The 26,016-nt window shown below is 35.0% G+C and overlaps 1 protein-coding gene across 1 annotated transcript in view; it reads right to left on the reverse strand.

Annotated features, from left to right (window-relative positions):
- Positions 1 to 26,016, reverse strand: part of ATP8A (ATPase phospholipid transporting 8A1) — a 1,088,708-nt gene that overhangs the window by 410,428 nt on the left and 652,264 nt on the right. Inside the window, exons 27-28 of the mRNA XM_090406292.1 lie at positions 19,400 to 19,482; positions 8,260 to 8,365 (exon numbers count right to left, since the gene is read on the reverse strand). Coding sequence (XP_090262418.1) covers positions 8,260 to 8,365; positions 19,400 to 19,482 — 189 coding nt within the window. The remainder of the gene's footprint in view (positions 1 to 8,259; positions 8,366 to 19,399; positions 19,483 to 26,016) is intronic.

Raw genomic sequence — 26,016 nt, forward strand, 5'->3', positions numbered from 1 at the left:
TTGGAATGAGATAACTATTTAAAAAACAAATTTCTCAGGTTTTTGAGGAACAGTACCTCAGGCAGTATCAACAAAGGACAAGTGAGGATCAAGGGTCTTGGATTTGATCATCTCATCAGTGGATGTCATTATAAATGAGATGTCAAATCTTTATGTGGTTAGTGTAAGTGATCACGAAGTGATTACCTGGGTAGTTGTCATCCATGTGAGGACTTCTGTAAGGAAAGGATATGTGGAGCTACAAGGCTGATGATTATGAAAAGTTCAGGAGATAGTTCGCACTGCTGTAGGAATGAAGAGTTGGATGGAAAGGAGATCAGTTCTGCCTAGGTGCTTTTCAACAACTATCTAGTAGAAGCAATGTCTAAATGCATTCCAAGGGTCTGAAGGTTAAATCACAGAAGTGTGAAATGGATGAATGCAGAGATCAAGTATGCAATATAGAGGAAGAATGCATTATGGAGGTGACATAAGATGAGTGGCCATAATCATTTCCATGAATATTACGAAATACAGGCAAGGAGGGTGAATTGGTTGGTAAATTCCAGTATGAGCAGCAGTTAGTTAATGAAACTCAAAAGAACCATAGGGAGTTCTTTTGATGAAGAATGGTAGGAAATATTTAAGCAGAATGCAATTAGGAATACATATCAATACTTGAGGTAGAAAAGGCTATCATAAAAATGAAATATGGAAAGGCAGTTGGTGTGGATCCCATATGACCAGGAATACTCAAATATGTAGGTATAAGAGTTTTATAGTCTCTAGCTGCATGATTCGGAAGAGACTGGTCAGAAGATTGAATTCCAGATGAATGGAGGAGGGGTTTCATAATTCCCATCTATAAAATAAAAAGGGATATAAAGCAATGTGAGAATTATAGAGGAAATTCCTTACTATGTATTTCAGGTAAAATTTATAAGCATAGGTTAAGTAAAACTGTGGAAAACAAATTTGAAGAAAAAACTGTACTCAGGGCAAAATGAGTTGCCAATGTTGGATTTCACTTTATGACAAACAGTTGAGAAATGTAGTGATGTACAGCCTACATTTAATTACTAATGTATAGAGCCAAAAGGCTTTGACATACAGGAATACCTCGATTATCGCGGTTATTGTTGCGTCGAAAAATACCGCAATAAACAAATACGCGATAATCAGGATAAATAATGCATTTAAAATGGGTGATCATTGCCAAGCATTTTTAAAATCTATTAATTAAATATTATATATGAAGTAAAAAAGAAATATGTTAAATGTGTTAAGTAAAAAATAAAGGTTCATTTAGAAAAACAAGATTCTTTAATCTTTATTTATATATAAGGAGTACATACAGTACTGTAATGTCACTGTGCCATTGTTACGTCACTGGTTTCTCTTTATTTAGTTTTTCCCTTTTCTATGTTCTGTTATTTTCTTCTTTCTTACTATACTTCAGTTTTATATCATAAGTCACGTGTAGCAGAAATCAGTTCCTGACAAAATTTTAGGATCGACTGCGCCAGCCAGTAACTAGTTTCTGATACTAAGGCTTACACTATTAATTATCTCGACAATTTAATTGAGCATAGGGATCACGTGGTGTGCATTCGTGGCTCCCCTTACTACCTCGCATAAAATGTTCCCCCACTTACACAGGTCCGAACTTTTCTAAGTGGTAATTCAGTCTCTAACAATAGAACTCACAAGCTTTGATTTAAAAGATTACATTTAATTGAACTAAAAATCATATACAGAAATCATGTAATAACAATATAAATAAACAAGTTCATGTACAAATACTCATGCTACTGTAATAAACTCACTCAGTTATTCTAAGCATTAATATCACTGTCACGTATTTATCACACAGGCACATATGATTATATTCCAAGAGCATCAGTTAATCAATCTTAATTCTGTACTTTGCATTAGTATTAAATGATACTCTAGTGGTTATGCAAATTTTGGTAATACAACGTTAGTTAGATACACATGATATGTTCACTCAATTTATCAATTACTATCTTAGTTAAAAAACTCTTTGCTGTAAAATTTATACAAGTTATAGGCTTAATATAAAGGGCTATGTCTTCACACATTCATCACATATAATGAATCATCTCATAACTGTCCTACTATAGTGTCTCTCTTACACAAAAGTTTACGCTATCACTGGAAGGTCCTATCATGGACGATTAGTCCAAAAATGGATCACTTAGTTGGGTCGAGCAGAGTTTTGCTTAAAGTTCTCCTTCTTTTCATTTCTTCTGGTTCTACAATATTTGATATATATAAGGTAAAAGATATGCACCTTACTGGCTATTTTCCTTAGTGAAGTGGTTCCTCAACTTCAGTTCTGGGTTTTCATCGGACGTGACAAGATTCCCTTGTCGCTCCGCTGTCTATCTCTTTCCTTTCTTCTCGAAGGGGATCCTTCGAGAAGAAGGAACACATTGGTGGCAGATTCACCAATGGCTCTGTCTGTTGGTCTCCTGATGTTCTGTCGGATGTCTTGTACACATCAGGTCCCACAGCAACGTGGAAAGTTGCTGGATACCAGGGACAAGCTTCCTCATCCCTCATAGCCTTTGAACAGGAAAAAACAGGACAAATGCAGGAACAAGAGTGCGTTTAAAGTGCGCGCTGCTCCTTATATCTCATCTGCGAGTGCTCTCTCTGTCTACCTTCGTCACTCACTTAGCTATCTCTGATTAGTCAGGTATCGATGATGTCATGTTCTTTCCTCGACACTTCTCTTGATGGAACTGTCATGGCATGGGTTACCGGATGACTATACGGGTTTTCTGCTGTGTCACTGTGGACTATTACGTAGTGATCTGACCTTCCGTTGATTGGTTAACATACAATTCTGATTTGTTTCGCATAATTTTCCCATATTGGGCATGATTTTAGAATACATTTGGATTACTTTACAACAATATTATTAATTAGGTTGATATACCTTTTGATTACAATTTATTTATTACTTCTTTACCCCTGCTCTTGAGAGTATAAGCATGTTTTTATAGTAAGTCACTATTTTCTCATATTGGGTCTGAAACAAATAGCCGACTGATAGTGGGACAGTTATTTCTGACACAACAGTACATACAATTATTCTTTCTTGGATAAAAATTGGTGTAGAGTTGTCTGGTGGAAATTTTTCTTTCTTTTTTCTTCGTATAAAACTCGGTAGCAATGGATGGAATTTTCAATTTCCAGACGAACTTTCATTGATTGCTCAAATTCCTGCATCTTTCAATAATGGCATATGGAAGCAAGGCTATAACCTTGACCTCATATTTGTTAGCTCAAAAATATCCAACATCCGTGTTAAAAAGGTTTTAAATCCAATTCCACATACTCAACATAAACCTATAATACTTCAATTCATCCCAGCAATTATGCCTAACACCGTCCCTTACAGACGACAATTTAATTTCCAAAAAGCTAATTGGAAGGGTTTCATGGAAGATCTTGACAGATCCACAGAAGAAGTCTCTCCAAACCTTCAAAAGTATCCTGAATTCATAAAAATACTGAGGAAAATCTCTACCAAACACATCCCCTGAGCCGCACAAAGTACATTCCAGGCCTTTCCAGTGACATACAAGCCCAGTATGCGCTATAGGCCGGTTTGTGGTCATCAGTAGTTGTTAAGATCTTGGAGAAATTAGTTAGGGACCATATACAACATTGGGCAGATGAGGGTAATGTTATCTGTGAGAATCAACATGGATTTGTGAAGGGGTGCTCTTGTTTTAGTAATATGCTAGCCTTTTATAATAAAGTTACAAGAGCAGTAGATGAGGGAAACGCATATACTGCCATTTTCTTGGATTTATCGAAGGCATTTGACAGGGTTCCACAAGATAAGCTGATATTTAAGTTGCAACACATGAGTTAGGATGTCAGGTTGGTCAACTCGATTCAGGATTAGCTGTCCGATAGGTATATCAGAGAGTTGTGTATGGTGGGACAGTTTCAGAGGGTTACAAGTGAGGTCTCACAGGGACCAGTACGGGGACCTATATTGTTTAACCTTTGTCAGTGGATTGCAGTAGATATTCAGTTGTTTGCGGATGATGCAAAGCTGCGAACCAATAAAATGTTCATTGAGCAATTCCACCATGTCCTCTGCATCAGTCACTCTATTCCCATTTTTATCACATCATTCTTCCGCAATCATTTCTTCTCATTTCGCCACATAAGCTAAAAAATTCCCTAAGATTTTCTTTTGATCTTAGGGCCAATCTCTTCTCATATTCCAGTTTCGCATTCCTTACTATACTAGTCACTCTCCTGGCCTGTGTCTTATATTCTTCATGCATCTGCTCTTCTCCTGTCTCCTTATATCTCTTCCATAGCCTCTTTTTCACATGCAGTTTCTGTTTAATATTGTTTGTCATCCACTTTACACTAAATAGTGTCCTCTTCTTCACTTGTGGAATACAGCTTACTATAGCTGCTAACAAATATTCCTTCGCAATTTCCCAAGCACTAATGATATCCTGGCATTCCAGTTATTAGTAATAGTGCAGATGTGGTAGCCCTGCAAGAGGATTTGAATAAACTAGACAGATGGGCAAATGAATGGGGGCATCGATTTAATGCAACAAAATGTAAGGACTTGAGGTTTGGGACACATTGATGAGACTCTGCATACTCTATTGGAGGAACTATACTGGAGGAAGTAGGGGAGACAAGAGATCTGGGGTTGATGATTGATAGAAAACCTGAAATTCAGGGGACATATTGCAAAGGTGGTGAAGGTAACACAGAGGATAGCTGCAATAATGAGAAGGACGCTGACCTGCAGAGATAAAAGAGTTATCATTCCATTGTATAAGACCCTGATCAGACCACACTTAGACTATTGTTCTCAGATTTGGTCTCCAGGATTTGAAGGGGATAAATTAACTGTGGAAATTAACAAAAGCAAATAACAAAGACAGTTTCAAGACTGTACAATGTTAGTTATGAGTATTGGCTGAGGGAATGTGGACTGCAGAATTTGGTGGACAGAAAAAGGAGAGGTGATATGATTGAGAATTTTAAATTGTTGAGAGGTGGTTGCAGGGTTGACACTGGGGAGTTCTTTCGCTTGGTTGAACAAAGTTGTGATGACAAGGGACCATCCCTGGAAGTATGAAAGGAAACTGTGAGCATGAGGGTGAGGAGTGATTTCTTTGCGTGGAGGGTGGTTGAATCGTGGAATGCATTGCCTGATAGAGTGGTCAGAGCAAGAACGGTCAATGAGTTTAAGGAGTGGTATGATAGACTTTGTGTTTCCTAGGAGGGACCTCCCACAATGAGTCTTTTGACTCCATGGAGGCCTAAATAATAATAATAAATAATTAAAAAAAAAAAAGACAGGAGGATTTGAATAAGCTAGACAAATGGGCAAATGAATGGTAGTATCGGTTTAATTAATCTTCAATTAACCTACCCTTACATATCAATGGACTTCTGTTAGAGCATCATCTAATCAACTATCACATTGGCTATGTCAAAAACAACAGACAGGACATTTCTGGCCTATCGTCTCATTTCTCTACAACTAACCATGTCATCGAGTGGGACAAAAGCTGTTCCCCTTACATAGAGGAAGATTACCATTCAAGAATTTTCAAAGAAGCAGCCACAGTCACCCGTTCTACTGTCAACCTTAACAGAAATCAAGGCCTAATACTCCCAGAGATATGGAAAACCCTAATCAAAATCTTAAAGATGGAAGAAATGAACTTTAATACAAATTACAGAAAGTTCCTCAGCAACAGCTAGCTGATCTTGTACATGCGATATGTGTTTCACTCACGTTCGATACTATTTTATTTGTAATTAATCTAGTCATAACTGGTAATTAATTTAAGGAATTAACAATGCATATAAAGTATATTAATTAAAGATAACTTTAATGAATCACTTCTATATTTCGGCAATGTCACATTGCCATCTTCAGGAACATAAAGATATGGTATGTGCACTAAGGAACTAACAAAGCAAATGAGGAAGAAAGTAAGAAACTAATTTTGTTCCTAAAGTCCTAATGGTGCCCTCTTGCGGGCTAATTTGGTAGTCTTGGCAGTTGGGCTGAAGTTCTCATAATGAAAGTCTCCCAAATTTGGGGCAGTTTCATGCACCCAAATTTGTTGAGGTTAGGAACGTTTTTTAGAGCTGCTGAAGATTCTTTGAATAATCTTTCATATTTAAACTTGCTGCGATGGATTATTTTTGTTTTCTTCCAACGAATTTTATGGTGGGTATCTAAGCCATGGTCTGCCAGCCCAGAGCGGCTGTACTGGTGAAACCGGATGTAGTCTTGGTGTTCTGAAATCCTGATATTTGTTGTTCTGCCTGTTTGGCCAAAGTAGGACAATTTGCAGCTGCAAGGGACCTGGTATACACCAGGTAGGTCTAGGGGAAGTGGTTGGTCTTTGGTAGAGCAGATAAGGGATGCCAACTTTTTATATGGTCTGTAACAGGAAGTAAGGTCATATTTTTTGAGGATATTAGTTATTTTTTCAGAGGTGCCTTGGATGTAGGGGATAGTGATAGACTTGGTGTAGTCTTTATTGTGGAGGGGGGGGGGGGTTGTGGTTTACAGGTTTTAGTATTTTTTGGATTTTTTTGGGGTTATAGCCATTGGCTAAGAAAGTGTTGAGGATGTGGTTTAGTTCCATAATCAGGGCCTTGTCATCTGAGCAGATTAATTTTGCCCTGTTATATAGTGTTTTTATCACCCCATATTGTTGTGAGGGGAGGTGGTGGGATTGCTGGTGAATGCATACATTCACCAACAAACACACGATATTCTAGTCAGTTTTGCAGTTACGCATAATTGTGAGATTGTTTAAACCTATATGTGAGTGCCCTGAAGATGCCAACAGATAAGTATGGCGAAATTAGTTGGTTCAGTTAATAAAATTGATCAATACTTGATTGGTAAACCAAATATTATTATTTACTAATTTATGATCAAGAAAATAGCCTTCATGATGATATCAGAACTTGCTTTTCTGATAATTGAAGGGTAGGATAAACAGTAGATTACTGTGTTTGTGTGCATGTGTTTTATATGTTCTTTATTATTTCCATTTTAGTGCCTGTAATCACCTTCATTCCTCTTTTTTTATCCATGAGATATGGTGGGACAGTTTTGCTGATATCTCAAAAGTGTCAGTCATTTTAATATGTTTCTTGTTTATTATCCATGTTTCTGCTGTAAAGAGAAAAAAGGAGATAAAATAAAGCATTTAGTAATTCTTCATCAGTTTTTTTTTATATTTTTTAATTTCTTTTGAAATATGGTTTTTCATTTCGTTAAAGGTTGATTTTTGCAATTTCAATTCTTCTTTTTTCTCTCTTTCTCTCTTTTGCATGTGACCTTCTCTAATTAAATATCCTGATTAGTGATTAGTCTTAAATGTAAAGCTCCATAAAAAAAACCTAATTTTCTTGAATGTCATTTCTTTTATTTTTTGTTATACCTATCAAGTGTTATTTCTAGGTCTTTTATTTCCTTGCATTTAAGCTAAGTTTCTTGATCTTCCTGCATACTTTCCATATTCTGTTAAAAGATTTATATGCTGATTTATTATTTTTTTTTATTGTCTCCATTTGCTGAACAGATTTATTATACTTTCATCCACAGCATCCTTCGTTTTCTTAAATTTTTTGGAACAGTCACAGGACCATCTCTTTGAAATTTTCCAAAAGTAACAAATTGAAGATAGATAAAAAAATTTAAATTTGTCATTAGTTTCTAGCTCATATTCTAAATGAAACATCTGAATCACTAAGAAGAAATTTTACTTTCTCCACAACTTCTAGTAATAGAAGAACTAGGAAATTTCCCAAACTCTGCTTTTATAATAAATGTATCTATTTCCAAATGCAGTCCTGGTGAGGTTTATGTTTCCTGAAGTCTGTACATATATTTAAAAATTATCATGTACTTAAAAATTATCATGTAAGACATTTTCATCAAGGATCTGAAGAATATTTTAAGAAAGAATTTTCCAAAATGATCATAATTTTTGATAAATCATAGTATAATGAAAATATTGTGATTTTCTTTCCATTCCCTGGAAGTACAAAAGGCTCAAAATATAAAAAATATGAATTACAGGAGTATTAGTTTCACCATATTTAAACCAACTCTGCTAGAGTTTTGTCTCTTTGATTAATGAATAAAATATGAAAATACTGAATTATTATAACAAATATAAATTGATTCAACAAATATTGAGTAAAATATAAAATTTTCTCCAATACCTGTATCATCGCTACATCATTAGCGCCATCTCCTATTGCTAATGTTACAGAATTTGTGGAGACTTTTACCATTTCTGCTACTTCAGCTTTCTGTATAGGTGATACTCTAAAGCAAAAATAAGTAATCTAGTTTTTAATGAGATCTATGGATGGACCATACTGAAATAATTATAAATAGCTTACGTAATAGATGAATGAATTAAAAATATTTCACAGTATGCACCACAATTAGCTAAGTAGTAATTGAATGAATTTCAAATATTTTATATGTACAGTAATTAGCTTACTGAAATAACAACGCATATAAAGGATATTAATTAAAGGCAACTTTAATGAATAACTTCAATATTTTGGCAACGTCACATTGCCATCTTCAGGAACATAAAAATATGGTATGTGCACGCAGGCACCAACAAAAAGCAAATGAGGAAGAAGGCAAGAAACTAATATTGTTCCTAAAGTCCTAATGGTGCCCCCATGGCAGGCTAATTTGGTTGTCTTGGCCGCTGGGCTGAAGTTATCATAATGTAAGTCTCCCAAATTTGGGGTAGTTTCACCAAAGTGGATAAGGGAAATGCCACTGTGGTGCTCAATCAAAAGGACTACAAAGGTAAGCTTAATGCTTTAGTACTAGACTGTAGCTACCTCCCTATTGAATATAATCCTACCAGCTCTCAGATTAGAACTCTCTACAGACTCCTTAAGAAAGTCACTTCTTGGCCTGTGGAAGTTACTAACAAACTAAAACCTTATAACTCTAGACCCCCCCCCCCGATTATATGGAATCCCAAAAATACATAAACAAAATGTGCCATTACATCCCACAGTGGATGGCATTGATTTCCCCCACTTACAAACTAGCTAAATATTGAACCAAACCACTCTCACACTATGCTGGCAACATACCATCACACAAAAAAAAAACTTAGCCCACTTCAAAGCCGATATAGAAAACCTTACACTCCAACATAATGACATAATGGTCAGTTTTGACGTCTCCTCCCTATTCACTAATGTCCCACTCAAAGAAACCCTAGAGCTCATCCAAGTCAAGTTTCCTCCCGATATCTCAGCCCTATTTCAGTTCACAATAAACTCAGGCTATTTCGTTTGGCAAGGAAAAGTCTACAAACAGATAAAGGGGACGTCCATGGGTTCACTGCTTTCCCCACCCTTAGCCAATTTCTTTATGGAGACCTTTGAAAAGAAAGCCTTAAACTCCGCCCCACAAAAACCCACTATTTGGCTTCGATACGTGGATAATGTGTTCGCTATTTGGCCACATGGCTCACCTACACTCCACTCCTTCCTAATACACTTAAACAACCAACACCCCAGAGTCCAGTTCACCTTAGAAAAAGAGGAAAAGAACACTCTCCCCTTCCTAGACACTTTAATCACTTGCCAGCTTGATGGATCTTCGGTTTTCTCTGTTTACAGAAAACTCACCCATACAAGCAGATACATTCACCAGCAATTCCCCACCCCCTCACAACAATATGGGGTTATAAAAACACTATATAACAGGGCAAAATTAATCTGCTCAGATGACGATGCCCTAACCACTGAACTAAACCAACAACTTCAACACTTTCTTAGCCAATGGCTATAACCCCCAAAAAATACTAAAACCAGTAAACCACAACCTCCCCCCCCCCTCCACAATAAAGATTACACCAAATCCATCACCATCCCCCTGCATCCAGGGCACCTCTGAGAAAATAACCAATATCCTCAAAAAATATGACCTGATTTTTTGTTATAGACCATAAAAAAAGTTGGCATCCCTTATCTGCTATACCAAAGACCAACCACTTCCCCTAGACCTACCTGGTGTATACCAGGTCCCTTGCAGCTGCAAATTGTCCTACTTTTGCCAAACAGGCAGGACAGCAAATATCAGGAGTTCAGAACACAAAGACTACATCCAGTTTCACCAGTACAGCCACTCTGGACTGGCATACCATGCCTTAAATACCCACCATAGAATTCGTTGGAAGAAAACTAAAATAATACACCGCAGCAAGTTTAAGTACGAAAGATTATTCAAGGAATCATCAGCTGCTCTAAAAAACGTTCCAAACCTCAACAAATTTGGGTGCATGAAACTATCCCAAATTTGGGAGACTTACATTATGAGAACTTCAGCCCAATGGCCAAGACAACCAAATTAGCCTGCCAGAGGGCACTATCAGGACTTTAGGAACAATATTAGTTTCTTGCCTTCTTCCTCATTTGCTTTTGTTAGTGCCTGTATGCACATACCATATTTGTATATTCCTGGAGATGGCAACGTGATGTTGCCGGAATATTGAAGTTATTCATTAAAGTTGCCTTTAATTAATATCTTTTATATGCGTTGTTAATTCCGTAAGCTCATTACCAGTTATGTATGAGCAACACAAAAGCCTTGCTACTAGAACATGATCTCCATATTAAGTAAAATGGAGAGCACCAGATGGAAAAATGTACAACAAAAAATCAAAATGAGAGATGTAGTATTTTGACTAAGTGAATTGGCAATAATTTAATGGTACTGGGTGTAATTCACTAATAGGATTTTTTAAAGGGATAGTCAAAAGTCCTTCTAAAGTCAAACCCAGACAATCTCGTCATTGGGTGGAGACAACAGAGAGGTGAGGAAATGCCTGCAAGGGGGTAAAAATATGGTAGAATTAATTTTTATTATTATATAGGGCATCTTCATGGAGTCAAATACTCACTGTAGGAGACCCACAATAACCATTATTCACACAATACCTATCAAACACCTCTCCATATTCACCACTAGGGCACTCACAACTACCTCTGGAAATCCATTCCACTCATTCACCACTCTCCAAGCATAGAATGTAGTCTGCACACCCTTACTAACTGCACTCTTACACAATCAGGGATGACCCCTTGTTCTCCCCTACTCCTCATGTATTGAAAAATTTCTTTTATGTTAATCTGATAGAATCCCATTAGTTTCTATCATGTCCCTTCTCTGCCGGTCATCTAAACTGTGCAACCCACACATTTTCAATATGACCTCATAGGGAACATTCCACAGAGGTGTCACTAGCTTGCTTACTCATCTTGGAATTTTTCCATCTCCTCATCCTAGAAACACAGGTGATCAAATCTGTGCACAATAGTCAACATTCAGCTGAATCATAGCATTATAAAATGGGATAATAGGTTCCATATTTTTGCTTGTCAATGTATTCTTCAGCATCAGAAATAATCATTGGAGATATTTTGCCAACTTTTGCAATATGTCCTCTGAACTTCAAAACCTCTTTCCACCATCACCCCCTAGCCTCATTAGTTTCCAGTAATACAGTACTATCAATAAGCCAGCCATGATGCAGCTATGCAACATCATTGTAGAAATGAATTACCTATTCTCATCTATTTACCCAAGCCAGGATAAAATGGTGAAAGTTGAGCAAAGGGCTAGCAATCCATAATCCATCCTCATAAAAAAAAAAGTTTGCTATGGAAGCCAGGACCACAGAAAAATCTGATCGAAATACAATACTAAATGAAGACAAACTGTTGAGAATGACATCCGTAGCAAAAGCTCTTGTGGAAAAACTAGAGAATAGAGGAATACAACAGGAAATTAGGATGAGACACAAAAAGCCAAAAGAGATACGAATTATTTGAAGTAAAAAAAAAAAAAAAAAAAAATTGGATATTGGAATGTGAGGACTATGTATGAAATATCAAAAGCAGCCAATATAGCCAAAGAAATGAAAAAGTATGAAACTAAAACAGTGAGAATAAGCAAGACAAGATGGAATGGACAAGGATTGATCCACTTGAGTTCAGAAGAAACAATAATATATGCCGGAAACAAAGATGATTGCGCATGCAAAAGAGTGGCAATTATGATGTCCAGTAAAGCCAGAGCTGACTTTAACTCAAGATTCTATAAAGTCACAATTATAAATGTATATGCACCAACACACAATGCAGATTAAAAAAAGAACTCAAAATTTTATGATATATTACAAAAAACATTATGATATATGATACAAATCCTAGAAAAATATATATTTACAGTAATGGGGATCTAAATACTAAATAGGAAATGTCATACAGGCAGAGAAATGATAATGGGAAAAGAAAGTACAGGAAATATAAATAAAAATGGAGAGACGTCATGGAATTCCTGCATGGAGAATGAATTAGCAATAGGAGGATCCATACATTAAGTAAAATGGAGAACACCAGATGGAAAAAATATATAATAAAATTAATCATATAATGATAAAAAGAAAATGAAGAGGATTACTTTTGTACATGAGATCAATGAGAGGAACAGTTGCTTACAGGGGCAATTTTTTTTGGTAACTTTGAGTCCTATCGATATAAATATATATCGATGGAAACCCAGTAGGTCTAGGACTCAAAGTGTTGTCCATAACAAAGGTAATAGGCAAAAATAAAATGTACAATATATAATAATAATAAAATAATAATAATAATAAAACAAATGGACTAAAAAGTATAGAAACAAAAATATGCAGCAGTTTAAAAACTGATCTGACAGAATGAACATGAAGAATTCAGAAGCACTGAAGAAATATGAACAGATATTAAAAACATATACCATAAAGCCACAGAAAAATACTAGGAGTGCATAGAAGAAAATACAAAGAATGGATATCTTCACACAAAAAACTCAAAAGTGAAAGACAAGAAATAAAGAAAAAAATAGTACAAGATAAAAATAACATTAACTTACAAGAGAAATATAAAGAAAAATGCAAGAAAAGATAAGAGACTTTATAGATAACCCACTAAATGAGGCACAAATTGTAGCTAATAAAGATTTTTTTTATATGGGGAAACTCATTCATGAGAAGTTGGTCAATCGGTAATGCAACTAAATGAGCAAGAAAGAACCTGAATAGCTGTGGATTGTTCCAGACAGCAGTAGAAGGGATTAAGAAAATGAGGAGAAATTTGTTTAATGAGTTTGAGGGAGTGTTGATAACTTCTTGCATGCATTTGAGTCATGTTTTCTATGTTCCTGTAGATTTTTATTTTTGATATTTTTATAAAAGATCTTCATAAATTTGTTACAGCAGTTATTCAATTGCATTAATGAATCCTGGAGACCTGCAATGGATTTATTTAAGGGTATAACTATACATGATGAATAACAGCTGAGACAGCGTGCACCCTTGTCTTATACACGATGTCACATTAATCTATCTTCCTGTACTTCCTTTTGAACTGCTTACCAAAATAAAGACTAAAAAACATAGACTATGTGTTGATCTGTATAACATTCTATTTACCACATATAATTGTAATGTTTTGAAAAGCTGTTCTTTTGGCACCTCATTGTATCCTTTTTTTTTCTTTACCACATACAAACTATTATATTCCTACTATTTCTCAAGAATTTGCCATAAAGTGAAAATCTGACCTGACAATCCCTATTTGGCATAAACCCAGTTTGTGTTAATCCAAGTTTCTCTTCCACAACTTTTCAAAGCCTCTCCTAAAGTATGCTTGTGTAAATTTTATTCAGAACATTTAGAAGAGAAATTTCTCTGTAATTCTCATATTCAGTTATATCCCTTTTGGGACTATGAAAGTTCTACTTAAATCATCTGGAATTTGACTTTCTGAGGAAGTCATCTGATTTTCACACAGCCACTATAAAATATTTCTATCTCCATATCTGAGTATCTCTAGTCAAATGTAATCTGAATTTCACATTTTAAGTTTCTGATGGTCATTTTTACCTAAGTAACTGATTCTTCTTAAATATTTTCTACCACTGATCTGTCACTTATTATTTCATTTAACAATCTTTCAAAGTAATTGAAAGTATTGAGAATATTTTATCTTTAGTTTTTATACTACTTTTATCACCTCTGATTTCTTTCACTGAACCCATTCTTCCATTTTGAAGCTTCTTAAAAAGAATTTAGACTATTTCCCAACTTCATGTTTGTCTTCCATATTCTTCCCATGGCTTCTGTTTAGCTACTTTTAGTCACAGTTTGGCTCTCTTACATTCTATATACACACCCTAAGGGAATATGTCAAATTACTTGCTAGAAACTTTCAATATACTTTCTTCTTTACCACAACTGCTTCTTTAATTGTTTGTGTCAACAAGGGAGAAATAATATCTGAAAAGGATGACAAAATACAAGAATGGGTAAAATATATAGAAGAACTGTTTACTGATAACAGACAGAACCCAGAAAATGCTTATGAACATATGGAAGGTTCATGCATTCTAAGATCACAGGTAGAATGTGCACTAAACTCAGCTAAAAATGGTAAAGCCTTAGGCCCAGATAGAATACCAGCAGAAATAATAAAGTTATTAGAAGGTGACAACATTAATATATTAGTAAAGCTATTTAATAAGATCTATGATACAGGCATAATCCATCAAGACTGGTTACAGTCGACCTTCATCATGCTACCTAAAAAAGCAAATGCGAAAACTTGTAATGACTATAGAATGATCAGCCTAATGAGACACATTCTCAAAATGTTTCTGTAAATAATTCAAAAAAGAATATACAGAAAATGTGAAGACACTATCAGTGATACCCAATTCGGATTTAGAAATGGTTTGGGAATAAGAGAGACTCTTTTCTGTTCTCAGACCTTATTCCAAAAATATATTGACCAAAACAAGAAAATATTCATTTGCTTCATCGATTTCGAGAAAGCATTTGACTAAGTCCAACATGCTAAAATGATTGCACTATTAAAAAGAATTGGATTAGATGGTAAAGACACCAGGATCATTGAAAACTTATACTTGAACCAAAAGGCACCTGTTCAAGTTGATGACATTATTACAGACTCCATTAACATCAAATGAGGAGTAAGGCAAGAATGTGTACTGTCACCTCTTCTTTTTAACATGTACTCAAAAGTCATATTTCGAAAAGTCTTGAAGAAGGGATTAGTGTAAAGGGTGAAATCATTAGTAACATCCGATATGCTGATGACACAGCTCTCCTGGCTGACAGTATTCAGGATCTACAAAATCTTCTGGAAACTAGTGAATGAAGAGTGAAAAAACTGGATTAAAAATAAATATCACCAAAACTAAATTCATGGTCATAAACAAGAAACCAATTCTTGATTCACCACTTTCATTAAATGGAAAACAAATAGAAAGAGTGGCAAAGTTTAAATATCTCGGATGCTGCTTAAACAAAGATTGCAATCCAGAAATGGAAATAAAAGTTAGGAATTGAAATAGCAAGAAAAAATTTTCTCTTGATAAAATCAACACTATGTAACTGCAGTTTTAATTTAGAGCTTAGAGTGCACATGGTTAAATGCTATGTATGGTCTGTACTGCTGTATGGTGCAGAAACTTGGACCTTGAGAACAACATCAATAAAAAGACTTAAAGCCTTTGAGATGTGGTAATACAGACGAATGTTAAAAATCCCATGGACAGCAAAAACATCCAATCAGGAAGTACTGGAACAAATGGGGAAAACACGTGAACTTTTCGATACCATAAAAAGAAGGAAAACTGCATATCTTGGTCATCTACTCCATAATGAAAAATATAAGATACTTGAATTTATTATAAAAGGGAAGATAAATGGAAGAATAGGATAAGGAAGACGAAAAAATCTTTGCTGGCAGTGAACTGGCATGAACTCTGAGAGACTGCTCAGAGTGGCTGAGAATCGCTCAAAATTTGCCAAGGTGGTCGCCAACCTCTGATAGGAGATGGCACTCAAAGAGAAAAAGAGCATAAGTCAAATTACTTGCTAGAAACTTTGAATATGCTTTCTTCTTTACCACAACTGCATCTTTAACTGTTTGTGTCCATCATTAAGTTTTCTCTCCTTGCAGTTAATTTCATCATATGGTTCTCTGAATTAATGATTTTTTCTGAATTTTCCACTCACCAAGGACAAGTTTTTGTTTTCAAAACTCATTTCTATTTGAATAATATTTGTACAGTTCACCTTTAAAAGCTGCTCAATCCTTTTTAAAGTTTTCTACATATTTTTCTGGTGAGATCTTTCTGAGCAATAAACACAAAATGTTATATTCCGGCAATGACAATCAAGGAAAAGAAGGAGTACCATAGTATTCGAAACTAAATACGAGGCTAATCTTCTTGAATGGCAGGAAGTCTAAAGTAGAGTGATGTGGGCTAATATAAGAATGGGGAATTGGACAATGAGACTAATTTGTGCCTATGGTCCAACAGAAGGTTCTACTAAGGTAGAAGTGGAGGAATTTTTTGAGGCTTTAGAGAAAGTAACGGACACAATGAAAAAGGGAAAGTTGGTCCTTGTTAGGGATCTAAATAGCAGGGTAGGAAATGATAATCATACATACAAAAATATATTGGAAAAATTTGGAGAAAAGAGCAAAGCTAATAATAATGGCAAATACCTGTTGGATTTCTGCTCAGAACATGGACTGGTTATTACTAACACCATTTTCCAACAAAAAAATGTGCACAAATTCACATGATGAGAAGAGGTAAGGAATAAGAAAAGTCTCATTGACTATGTTATTGTTGATAGTGATGTTTTCTCCCTGGTGGTGGACACCAGAGTTTACAGAGTATTTGAAATTGGAAGTGATCACTATTTAGTCTTGAGCAGGATAAAATTGAATGAAATTCAATTTTATCCTGAGTAGAATAACATGTAAGAAAGTTTTAAAGTGAATAAAAGTTGAGCAGCTCTCAGAAATGAACTGTAGACTAAAATATACAAACATCATTCAAGAAAAAATGAAACAGTTTGAGAACAGGAACCAACCCTTGGAGATTCAATGCAACCTCTGAAGAAAACACTGATTGATTCAGCTACAGAGGCATGTGGTGAGGTTGTCTGCAAGGATAGAAAAATCAAAACTCCATGGTGGACACAGGACGTTAAAGAGGCAGTGAAGGAAAAGAAGAAAGCATATCAAAAGTTCATGGCAAATAAGTCAGCTTGTGATCTTAGAGAATATAGAGACAAATGTAAGAAAGCTAAACACTGTGTAAAACTAGCTAAACAAAAGTAATGGAGGACTTTGGTAAGAACATAGAAAATAAATATCATGGTGGCGGCAAAATATTCTGGAGGTTGTTGAACAAGCTTAGAAATGGAGGAAAGAGTGCTGTAAAAGGAGTTAGAGATGATAAAGGTGACAGGAAAACAGGAGAAAAAGATATCCTTGAAGTATGGAGTAATTACTTCGAAAAATTGCTAAATGAAACAAGCAATGATAGCACAGTGGTAAAAAACACTCAACAGACATACAGTCATCAATACATATCCATACTTGAAGTAGAAAAAGCAATCAAAGGCTTGATATGTGGAAAGGCAGCAGAAGTAGATGATATTCAACCAGAAATGCTGAAGTATGGTGGTATAAAAGTCTTACAGTGGCTGCACTGCATAGTTCAGAAAGTCTGGACAGAGGGACAAATTCCCGATGATTGGAGTAGAGCTCTCATAGTACCCATATATAAAAAGGGAAATAAAACTGAATGTGAGAATTACAGAGGTATTTCCCTACTGAGTGTTCCTGGCAAGATCTATGCAAGTATACTTGAGAAACTGTTGAGAAGAATTGTGGAAGGACAAGCTGGATTCTGGCAAAATAGAGGCTGTCAGGGTCAGATCTTCACTTTAAGACAGATAGTTGAGAAATCATGGGAATATAACAGAGATCTGTATTTAAGTTTTGTAGATCTGGAAAAGGCATATGATAAGGTGCCAAGAAAGAAGCTATTCAAAACGCTACAGTTATATGGTGTCAATGGAGCATTATATCAAGCAATACTTAGTCTTTATTTGAGTTGTAAGTCAGCAGTTAAAATTAAAGGAAGTACAAGAAGATGGTTTAATGTTAAATCTGGTGTGAGACAGGGATGTACATTATCCCCTCTGTTATTCATTATCTATATGGATCACATTATGAAGGAAAGTGGTATTAAACATGATATCAAAATTGGAGATGTTAATTTCAGCTCTTTGCTTTATGCAGACGATGTTATACTTCTAAATAAATTTGCTACAGATCTGCAATATTCCCTGACTAAATTGAATAACTGTTGTTATAGATATGCTATGGTCAGCAATAAAAAGACAAAGACAATGAAAATAGGCAGAATCATTGAAAATGTCAACTGTGAATGGAGAACCTGTGGAACAAGTAAAACATTTCAGCTACTTAGGAATGATTTTTAGTGAAGATGGGTAAACTAAATACGGAAATAGACAACAGAATCAACAAAGCTGGTATGGTAGGAAGTCAATTGAATAAATTTATGTGGAATAAGAGGGAAATTAGTCGGAACACTAAATTAGCTGTATACAAGAGAGTGTTCAAACCAGTTTTAACTTATGGATCTGAGAGCTGGGTCAGAAGTAAAACACTTGACCAAAAACTAGAGACTGCAGATATGAGAGTCCTGAGAAAGATTAGAGGCGTGAACAGATGGCATCAATGGCAATATCATATTAAAAATGAGGATATTAGGAAAGAACTTGACATTGTCAGCATCCAGGAATGCGTTACCAGAGCTAATCTCAGGTGGTATGGTCACTTAAACAGAATGGCCGAGGAAAGATTAACAAAGCAAGTGTTCTTTGCCAGGTTGGTAGGAAAACGACCCAGAGGAAGACCAAGATATAGGTGGATTGATACGGTACAAAGTGCCTTAGACGATAGAAATATAAGATCTGATAATGTTGGAGTCTTGACAAGTAACAGACTGATTTGGAGGAAAATTGTAGATAGGAAGTTAGTAATGATGTAAATTTTTCATAGTACTATCATATCCTGTACACCCCTTGATGGTACATGGCAGGAATTTGATGATGATGACATATTTTTCTTTTTCATGAGTTTTTTTTTTTATCATGTTTAAAACTAAGTGATAATCACTTAATTTTATTCCTGACATAAAAGATAAATGACATTAAGTAAATAAAACTGATGATTAAATTGAAACTTCTTCTCTGATTTTTTTCCCTCATCAATTCAAAATTCACACACGACAGAGAAGCACTTATATTCAATGCTGTAAATAATTAACTCTAAGAATTAAATTTTTCATAACATCAATTTTATTAATCTCTCTCTCCTATATAAATGCATGACAAACATTATTAAATAAAATAATTACCTGCAGCATATTACAGATTTGCAGGATAAAGCAATATCAACAAAATCTCTTCTAACATCAGATGTTAAGGCATATTTTAGAGTCTGAAAAAAAAAATCGTTTGTGATAAATAGTTCAATGAAATATTTCTGCATTTCTGAACATTTTTAGAATCCTTAACATGAAAATAAATGTATACTTCAAAATAGCTCTGCTACTTTTCCAATATAATCTATAATGAAATCTAGAATATGGTATAAAAGTCATTTTAATAAACTCTTTCAAGACAAACGAACTCATATAGTATCAACATTTTGATAACTTTTTTCTATTGATAGAAAAAATTTTCAAAAACGTGATTAAATCAAAAATAAAATCACTAAATAGGTCTCATTCTGTTAGTTTTTGCATTTTATACAATGCCTTGATATGTTATATCATAATGCTACACTGTATAAAACAATAAGTTGTAACAATCAGTTGTTTTATGCAACCTATATCTGTAGTTTAACCTATTATAGGATATTTACAACTTTTTATTTTTATTTTTTTATTATTATTATTATTTTGTGACGCTTCCAAGGAGTCCAAAGACTCATCAAGGGAGGGCACCTACTCTATAAATCTTCGTCTCCATCTGCCACTTAATTCACCATCTGCTACTACCATCATCTACACTAACGTTATCTATCGCCCACCACTAGTATTTTTTGTCTGTAAATTGCATGTGTCCTGAAGGCTGATTTGTCTGTTATGCAGGATGAGAAACCCTGTTTTTCCAGGAGAAAAAACTCTGCTACTTCCATATGAGATCAGCTAACTCACCTTCAATTGAAAAAAAAATGTATAAAGATTCTTCCTTTCACAATGAGAATCGAATTTAGGCCTTTTCCAATCGGGTGCCACAATGTATTGTCATTCTCCCAATTGCACTGTTTTATTTTCCTACATTTTAGGTATTCTAATTTTTAGTTAATAAAACCATTATGTACAGACCAGTGGAAAAAAAAGAAGGTAAAAATATATCATTCATATACTTTAAAATTATGATATTATTCATCATTATGGTGGTGATGATAACACAACAAAGGTCACAAGAATGGATTATCCAAATTACTGCAGAGCAGAGAAAAAGGAAAAACAAAATTTTAAATAAGAACAGGCAAAGAGTTAGAGGTAGTGATAAGATAATGTAAGCCTTCTTTCATGATCTTTCAATGATGAGTGATATCTAAACTAAAGCTTTGGTAGGAAACTTATTTAAAGGCCAGTATATGAAGGATAAAGAGAACAACATAACAAGCAAATGAAATACAACTAAAAATAGAACTGAAAATTAAAGTAAGCAAAGAATATGATTGAAGTTGGAATGAAGATTTTTTTTTTTTTTTTTTTAGTTTTTTTCCCTTTTCTTGCTCAAAATCAATAAACTAAATAACTCAAACTTTGCATCTCACTTTCTAATGCTTCACATTATTAATAATACTTTCAAAACGTAACCAAAAGCCTACACATTCCTCACTGTGATTTTATCTATTCTGTGACAAATAAATGTGCATCCAGTCATAGGACATGCACAGACACAACCAACAAAAATCCATAACAATGTCCTATCTTCACTGTACTAACTGATTTAATGCACTGAAGTAGTAAGCTCAATGCACAATAGAAATTATTGGTACTGCTATGAATGCTTGGATGTTAATTATTACTAATGTTTAGTGGTGAAAGCAGACATCTAAAGCTAATAATTAACTAAATTTATTTAACTAATTAGATTATGAAGCCAATATTTTGCCTTGGACACCATGGCATCTTAATGGACACAGGGAAATATATTGAGCATGTGCATGCAGACACACTGTTAAGGCAAACACAGAGCAAGTTGTAAAAGGTAGGCTCTTACAGTCCTAACTGGTGCCCGCTATGGGTGCAGTAATTGACTCTTGCTGAAGGTCTCAAAATGATGGTCTCTCAGACTTTTTTGGCAATGTGATGCAGCCAAATATTTTTAGGCCTGGGGAAAAAGTTGTAGTACTGTGGCTGAATCCAGAAATACTGAGCTACATCTGTTTTGGTATATAAGGGAATTTACTGCCCCCCCCCCCCACACACACATTGGATCCAGTGGTCTGCCACCTCAGAACAACTGTGGTGAAGATGAAGGACATATTTCCTGTGTTCTTCTAGACAGATGTTGGAAGTTCAAGTTCTTCCTGTTTGTCTGAAGTATTTAAGCTTGCAGGAGCAAGGGATACTGTAGATCCCATGATTGTCCAGATGGTATAGAGCAGTGCTTCCCAAACTTATGGATGTAAAGGTCCCTTTGGAAAAATGAAAATATTCCAAGGCCCCATCGAAAAACAAAACTCATAATAAAGACATCTATTATTATAATATTTATTATATTTATATTCAATACAAAACACACACGGCGAATAACGTAGAACAGATCAAATAATAAGCACCACATACCAATACCAGCACACCACAGACTAACAAGATGAAATTAGTGAATTACGTGAATAAGGGAATCCTGGATGTTTATAATTCTGATGCATGTGATCTGTGCTATCAGCGTGCACTCCAAGCGTATTTCTTCCCTGCACATCATCCGCACCTGTGTACACTAGCAATGAAACATTAATTTAAAGTGTGAAAAACTTGGCCATTTTAAATGAGTGCAAGATTTTGCATTTGTAAGCTTTTCTTGTGCTTCTTATCAATACATTTGAAATGAAACTTATACGAACAAGCATATATTTACTAATATTCGTTAAGTGCTGAAATACGCAGGAAGCAAAATTTGTGAACCAACACACCGACGTGTGATTTTTTTCCATTAAAATATAAAAAATAACAAAAAAGAAATAATAAAAATTAAATACGTTTCTTTTAAGATAAAAAAAAATCTACTTACTCTTAAAACATTTTAAATTTGTTTTCATTATTTCACAGCCCCCTCAACAAAACTAACAGTCCCCGAGAGGGCAGTGGCCCACAGTTTGGTAAGTGCTGGTATAGAGAATCTTTTATGAGCAGATAAGATTAGCTAATTTTTGATAACAGCACTTACTGTTATCAAAAATTAGTGTAATATGCAGACCACTTTGTCTGAATATTACACTTTTTAAGAATGTGTGCAATTTTTTCTGATGTGTCCCAAATGTAAGGGATGGTAATGAACTTTTTGTGTTCTTGATTTTGGGACAAGTTGGGGTGTGGGATAGGGAGAGAGCTCTGCTGATTTTGTTTGGCTAAAATGTGTCCTGAATTTGATTGATTACATTAAAATAAACCGACACACACATGCACACACTCACAAACTCCTCTGACAGGAGAATGAGTTCCTGAATATCTGTTGTGGCTCAACATTTGAGTAGTTTAAATCATTCCCAGCTTATAAAACCATCATAGTTACAATGAGCATACAAATATCTATTTGAGTTCACAATTTTCACCCTAATAGATTTTTTTCTTTTATATTTTTTATTAAATGAATATACCCAAATGGAATGGTGATTTCTTTCAGTGAATCGAACTATATGGAACTGCAATGACAGTCCATGAAGTGTAAAAGCTTTGGAGGACATACTCTAGCATTACCGAAATGTCACTTCAGTAACAGATTAAAATGTCGGCTTTAACACCCTTTGCATGTGTGTGCAGTACTTAAATACTTATCACACCTCTCCTTAAAAACCGTTATTGGTGATGCACTCACAATGACCACATGCTGACTCAGCTTCAAGCATGTCACATGTGTAAAATTCCAAAGGACAGATGCTCCTTTTTTCAGGACATAACTTTTATTCTGTTCTCTTACTTGCTTTATCATCATCATGATAATATCGATCACTCACCTTAATACGTGAATTCAAGCTCTTCTGCATCCATCTCACAATATCTAGTTCCCCTGATATTTCACTGAATAATAGTTTGTCAGACTTCTTACACTAAATCCATTCAAATGCAATCCATTCTGCAAGTAAATAACCTTCCAGGCGAGAAACCCCCCCCCCCTCTGCAATCAATATATTGCACATCATTTCTAATGCTGATTTACTCACTGAATTATTCACAATCATAAAACTCGGAATAGAGAAAATTCCCAGAAATGAAAGTAATAAAAAACTGAGTATCAGCATATAAGATACACCCTATTTTTCAGACCTATTTTCAAAAGGAAAAAAGTGCGTCTTATACACCAGTAAATACAGTAACATTCTAGTATACGTTGTATTTGCCTAAAATCTCACAGTTATGTATTATCAAAGTATAAGTTTATCTACAAGAATAAATGACCATATATGCATAAAATGTTTACTGAATGGTACTGGATTCTATGCAGTGATAAAATAAACCACAAAAGTCAGAAGAATTCATAAGGATATCTGTTGCTTCATTATCAGAGCATTAATCAATATATCATGTCAAGGCAGGCTATAATAGTACTGTTTGTGACTGTGTAATTTTTGTAATTAATTTTCATATGAGGTCACTTTTTTTTTTTTTTTTTTAAAAATAAAGATCGGCAGTACACAAGGTGAATTATGGGATCAGGAGATAACTGGACTTAGTTTTAACAGCTTTTCTGTTCTAATCACTGATTTGCAAACTGGTAACTGTCTAATTTTCAAGATGATTCTGATGCTCGGATCTATAAGTGTGTCAGTCACTGAACAGTGCAGTCATGCTCTGATAAGACTATACTATATCCAAGGCTAATATGGCTAATAAAGGAAATCACCATCATTTTATTTAAATTCTCCAGGACTCTACTGTACTTGCAAAGTGAAAGTAACAGAAATGAAAGCAAGAGGATTACTACCATTTGTACCTGTGCTTCTTTTGACACTGAGTAGTAAAAACAGGATACACCTAATCTTGGTCTTTCAATTAAAATTAATACAATATTAATAGAAGATTTACATGAGAGAAAGATTTTAAAGGATTTTTTTGATGCTGCCCAAGTATCATGGTCATCATCAATATAAAATTTAAATCAAACATGAACAGGTAACTAAACAAAGATCCAACAATGAGAATGTGCAAGCTACAAGTAAATGCAGAGAAAGTCTCAATCACTTTTCTGGTCCCAATGACAATTTTTTTTAAACAATATATATGTATCTATACCGATGTCCAAAAGCTAAGGACAAACTACGTTTTTACCTATATATGAAACATTTTCATGATTATAGCCAAATGGGGATATAAATGTATTGCCAGCATACTGATAAATTATATTACACAAAAAATGATGTGTTATAAATTTCGTACAAAAACTCCATGTTTTTGGCAAAAGTTACAAATTTCCTAAGGACGTAGTTAAGGAATTAATGTACAGTACTTAAGAAAACTATGCAGAGAGAGAGCCAATTTAGTATAGAATATGTCCACTCCAAACTGCGATATAGCTCTCACAGCATTGTACCATGCTCAGCATCAAGCGATTCAGGAGTTCTTGAGGCAAACTGGCACATTCCTCCTTCAGAAAAAGGATAAAGCTTGTTTGTTTTCTGGAGGGGAATTTTGAGCAGCAATGTGTCTCATCATTGTCTCAAACGTGTTCTATGGGTTGAGATCTGGGGAGCACGTTGGCCTCTCAATTCAATTAATATCCTTGGTCTCCAGAAGTATCTCCACTGCTCGTGCACAATGTGGTGTCACACTGTCATCCATAAAAATTAATTCTTCACCTACGACACTATGGAACAATCAAACATGACATTGAAGGACTTCATTGCAATATAGTTCACCAGCCATAATATATTTTTCCAGCTCTTATAGCTCAGTGTGCATCCATTAAGCATGATGCCTCCCCACACCATCACCTCAGCTCCGCCATATCTATCCCCTTCAAGAACATTCTTGCGATGGTAAGCAGTATCACTTCCATGCCAGATCAAGTATCGCCTAGAATCGGAAGAAAGACAAAAATGACATCTGTAAAAAGTACGTTGCCCATTGGCTTGTTCAATTTTTATGGATACAACATCACTGAAAACATGCTCTACAATTAGTTGTGGATAAATGGATGCAGACTGCAGGCATTTGGGTATATGGGCCTACTTTGACATGCATCTTGCCACAGTTTGAGAGTGAATGGAGTGAAATGCCTGTGAGTGAATGGAGCTGACTTGCAAGCTGACATGGTGCACTGATTACACTGTGCTGTTATAACTAAACTTCTATCTTCATGCTCTGTGATAGAGCAAGGGCAACCTCTCAGCAAATGTCATGAACATGTGTCTTGGTTTGAAACACTGCCAAGAGCCTGGATACAATGCTATGCGAGATTGCAAACTCTTTGGCAAACTCACAGAATTACTGGCAATCAGTAATTCTGTGGCCTTCTTCAAGCTTTCTAATAATTCTTCCCCATGTGAAATCATCTAGATGATGCATTCAAGTTTGCAACTTTATTCCTTCACGAAAAGAGCTTCCTTGAAACTCACTTAGCACAATTCTATTGAGTGCTACCACATGATCCCTTCGTGTGTGATTTGAAAATTTGAATGTGTACTGGCTTTCTACTTGTAATCAGTTATACAAATTGCCACAAGTTAATTCATCTGAATTTGCAGTTATAAATCTTCAAAAATAGTGTTAGTCCTTAGGTTTTGAACAACTGT

This window comes from Typopeltis vanoorti, chromosome 16 (assembly GCF_054136105.1).
Source record: "Typopeltis vanoorti isolate ZY-2024b chromosome 16, IOZ_Tvanoo_1.0, whole genome shotgun sequence".
Lineage (NCBI taxonomy): Eukaryota > Metazoa > Arthropoda > Arachnida > Uropygi > Thelyphonidae > Typopeltis > Typopeltis vanoorti.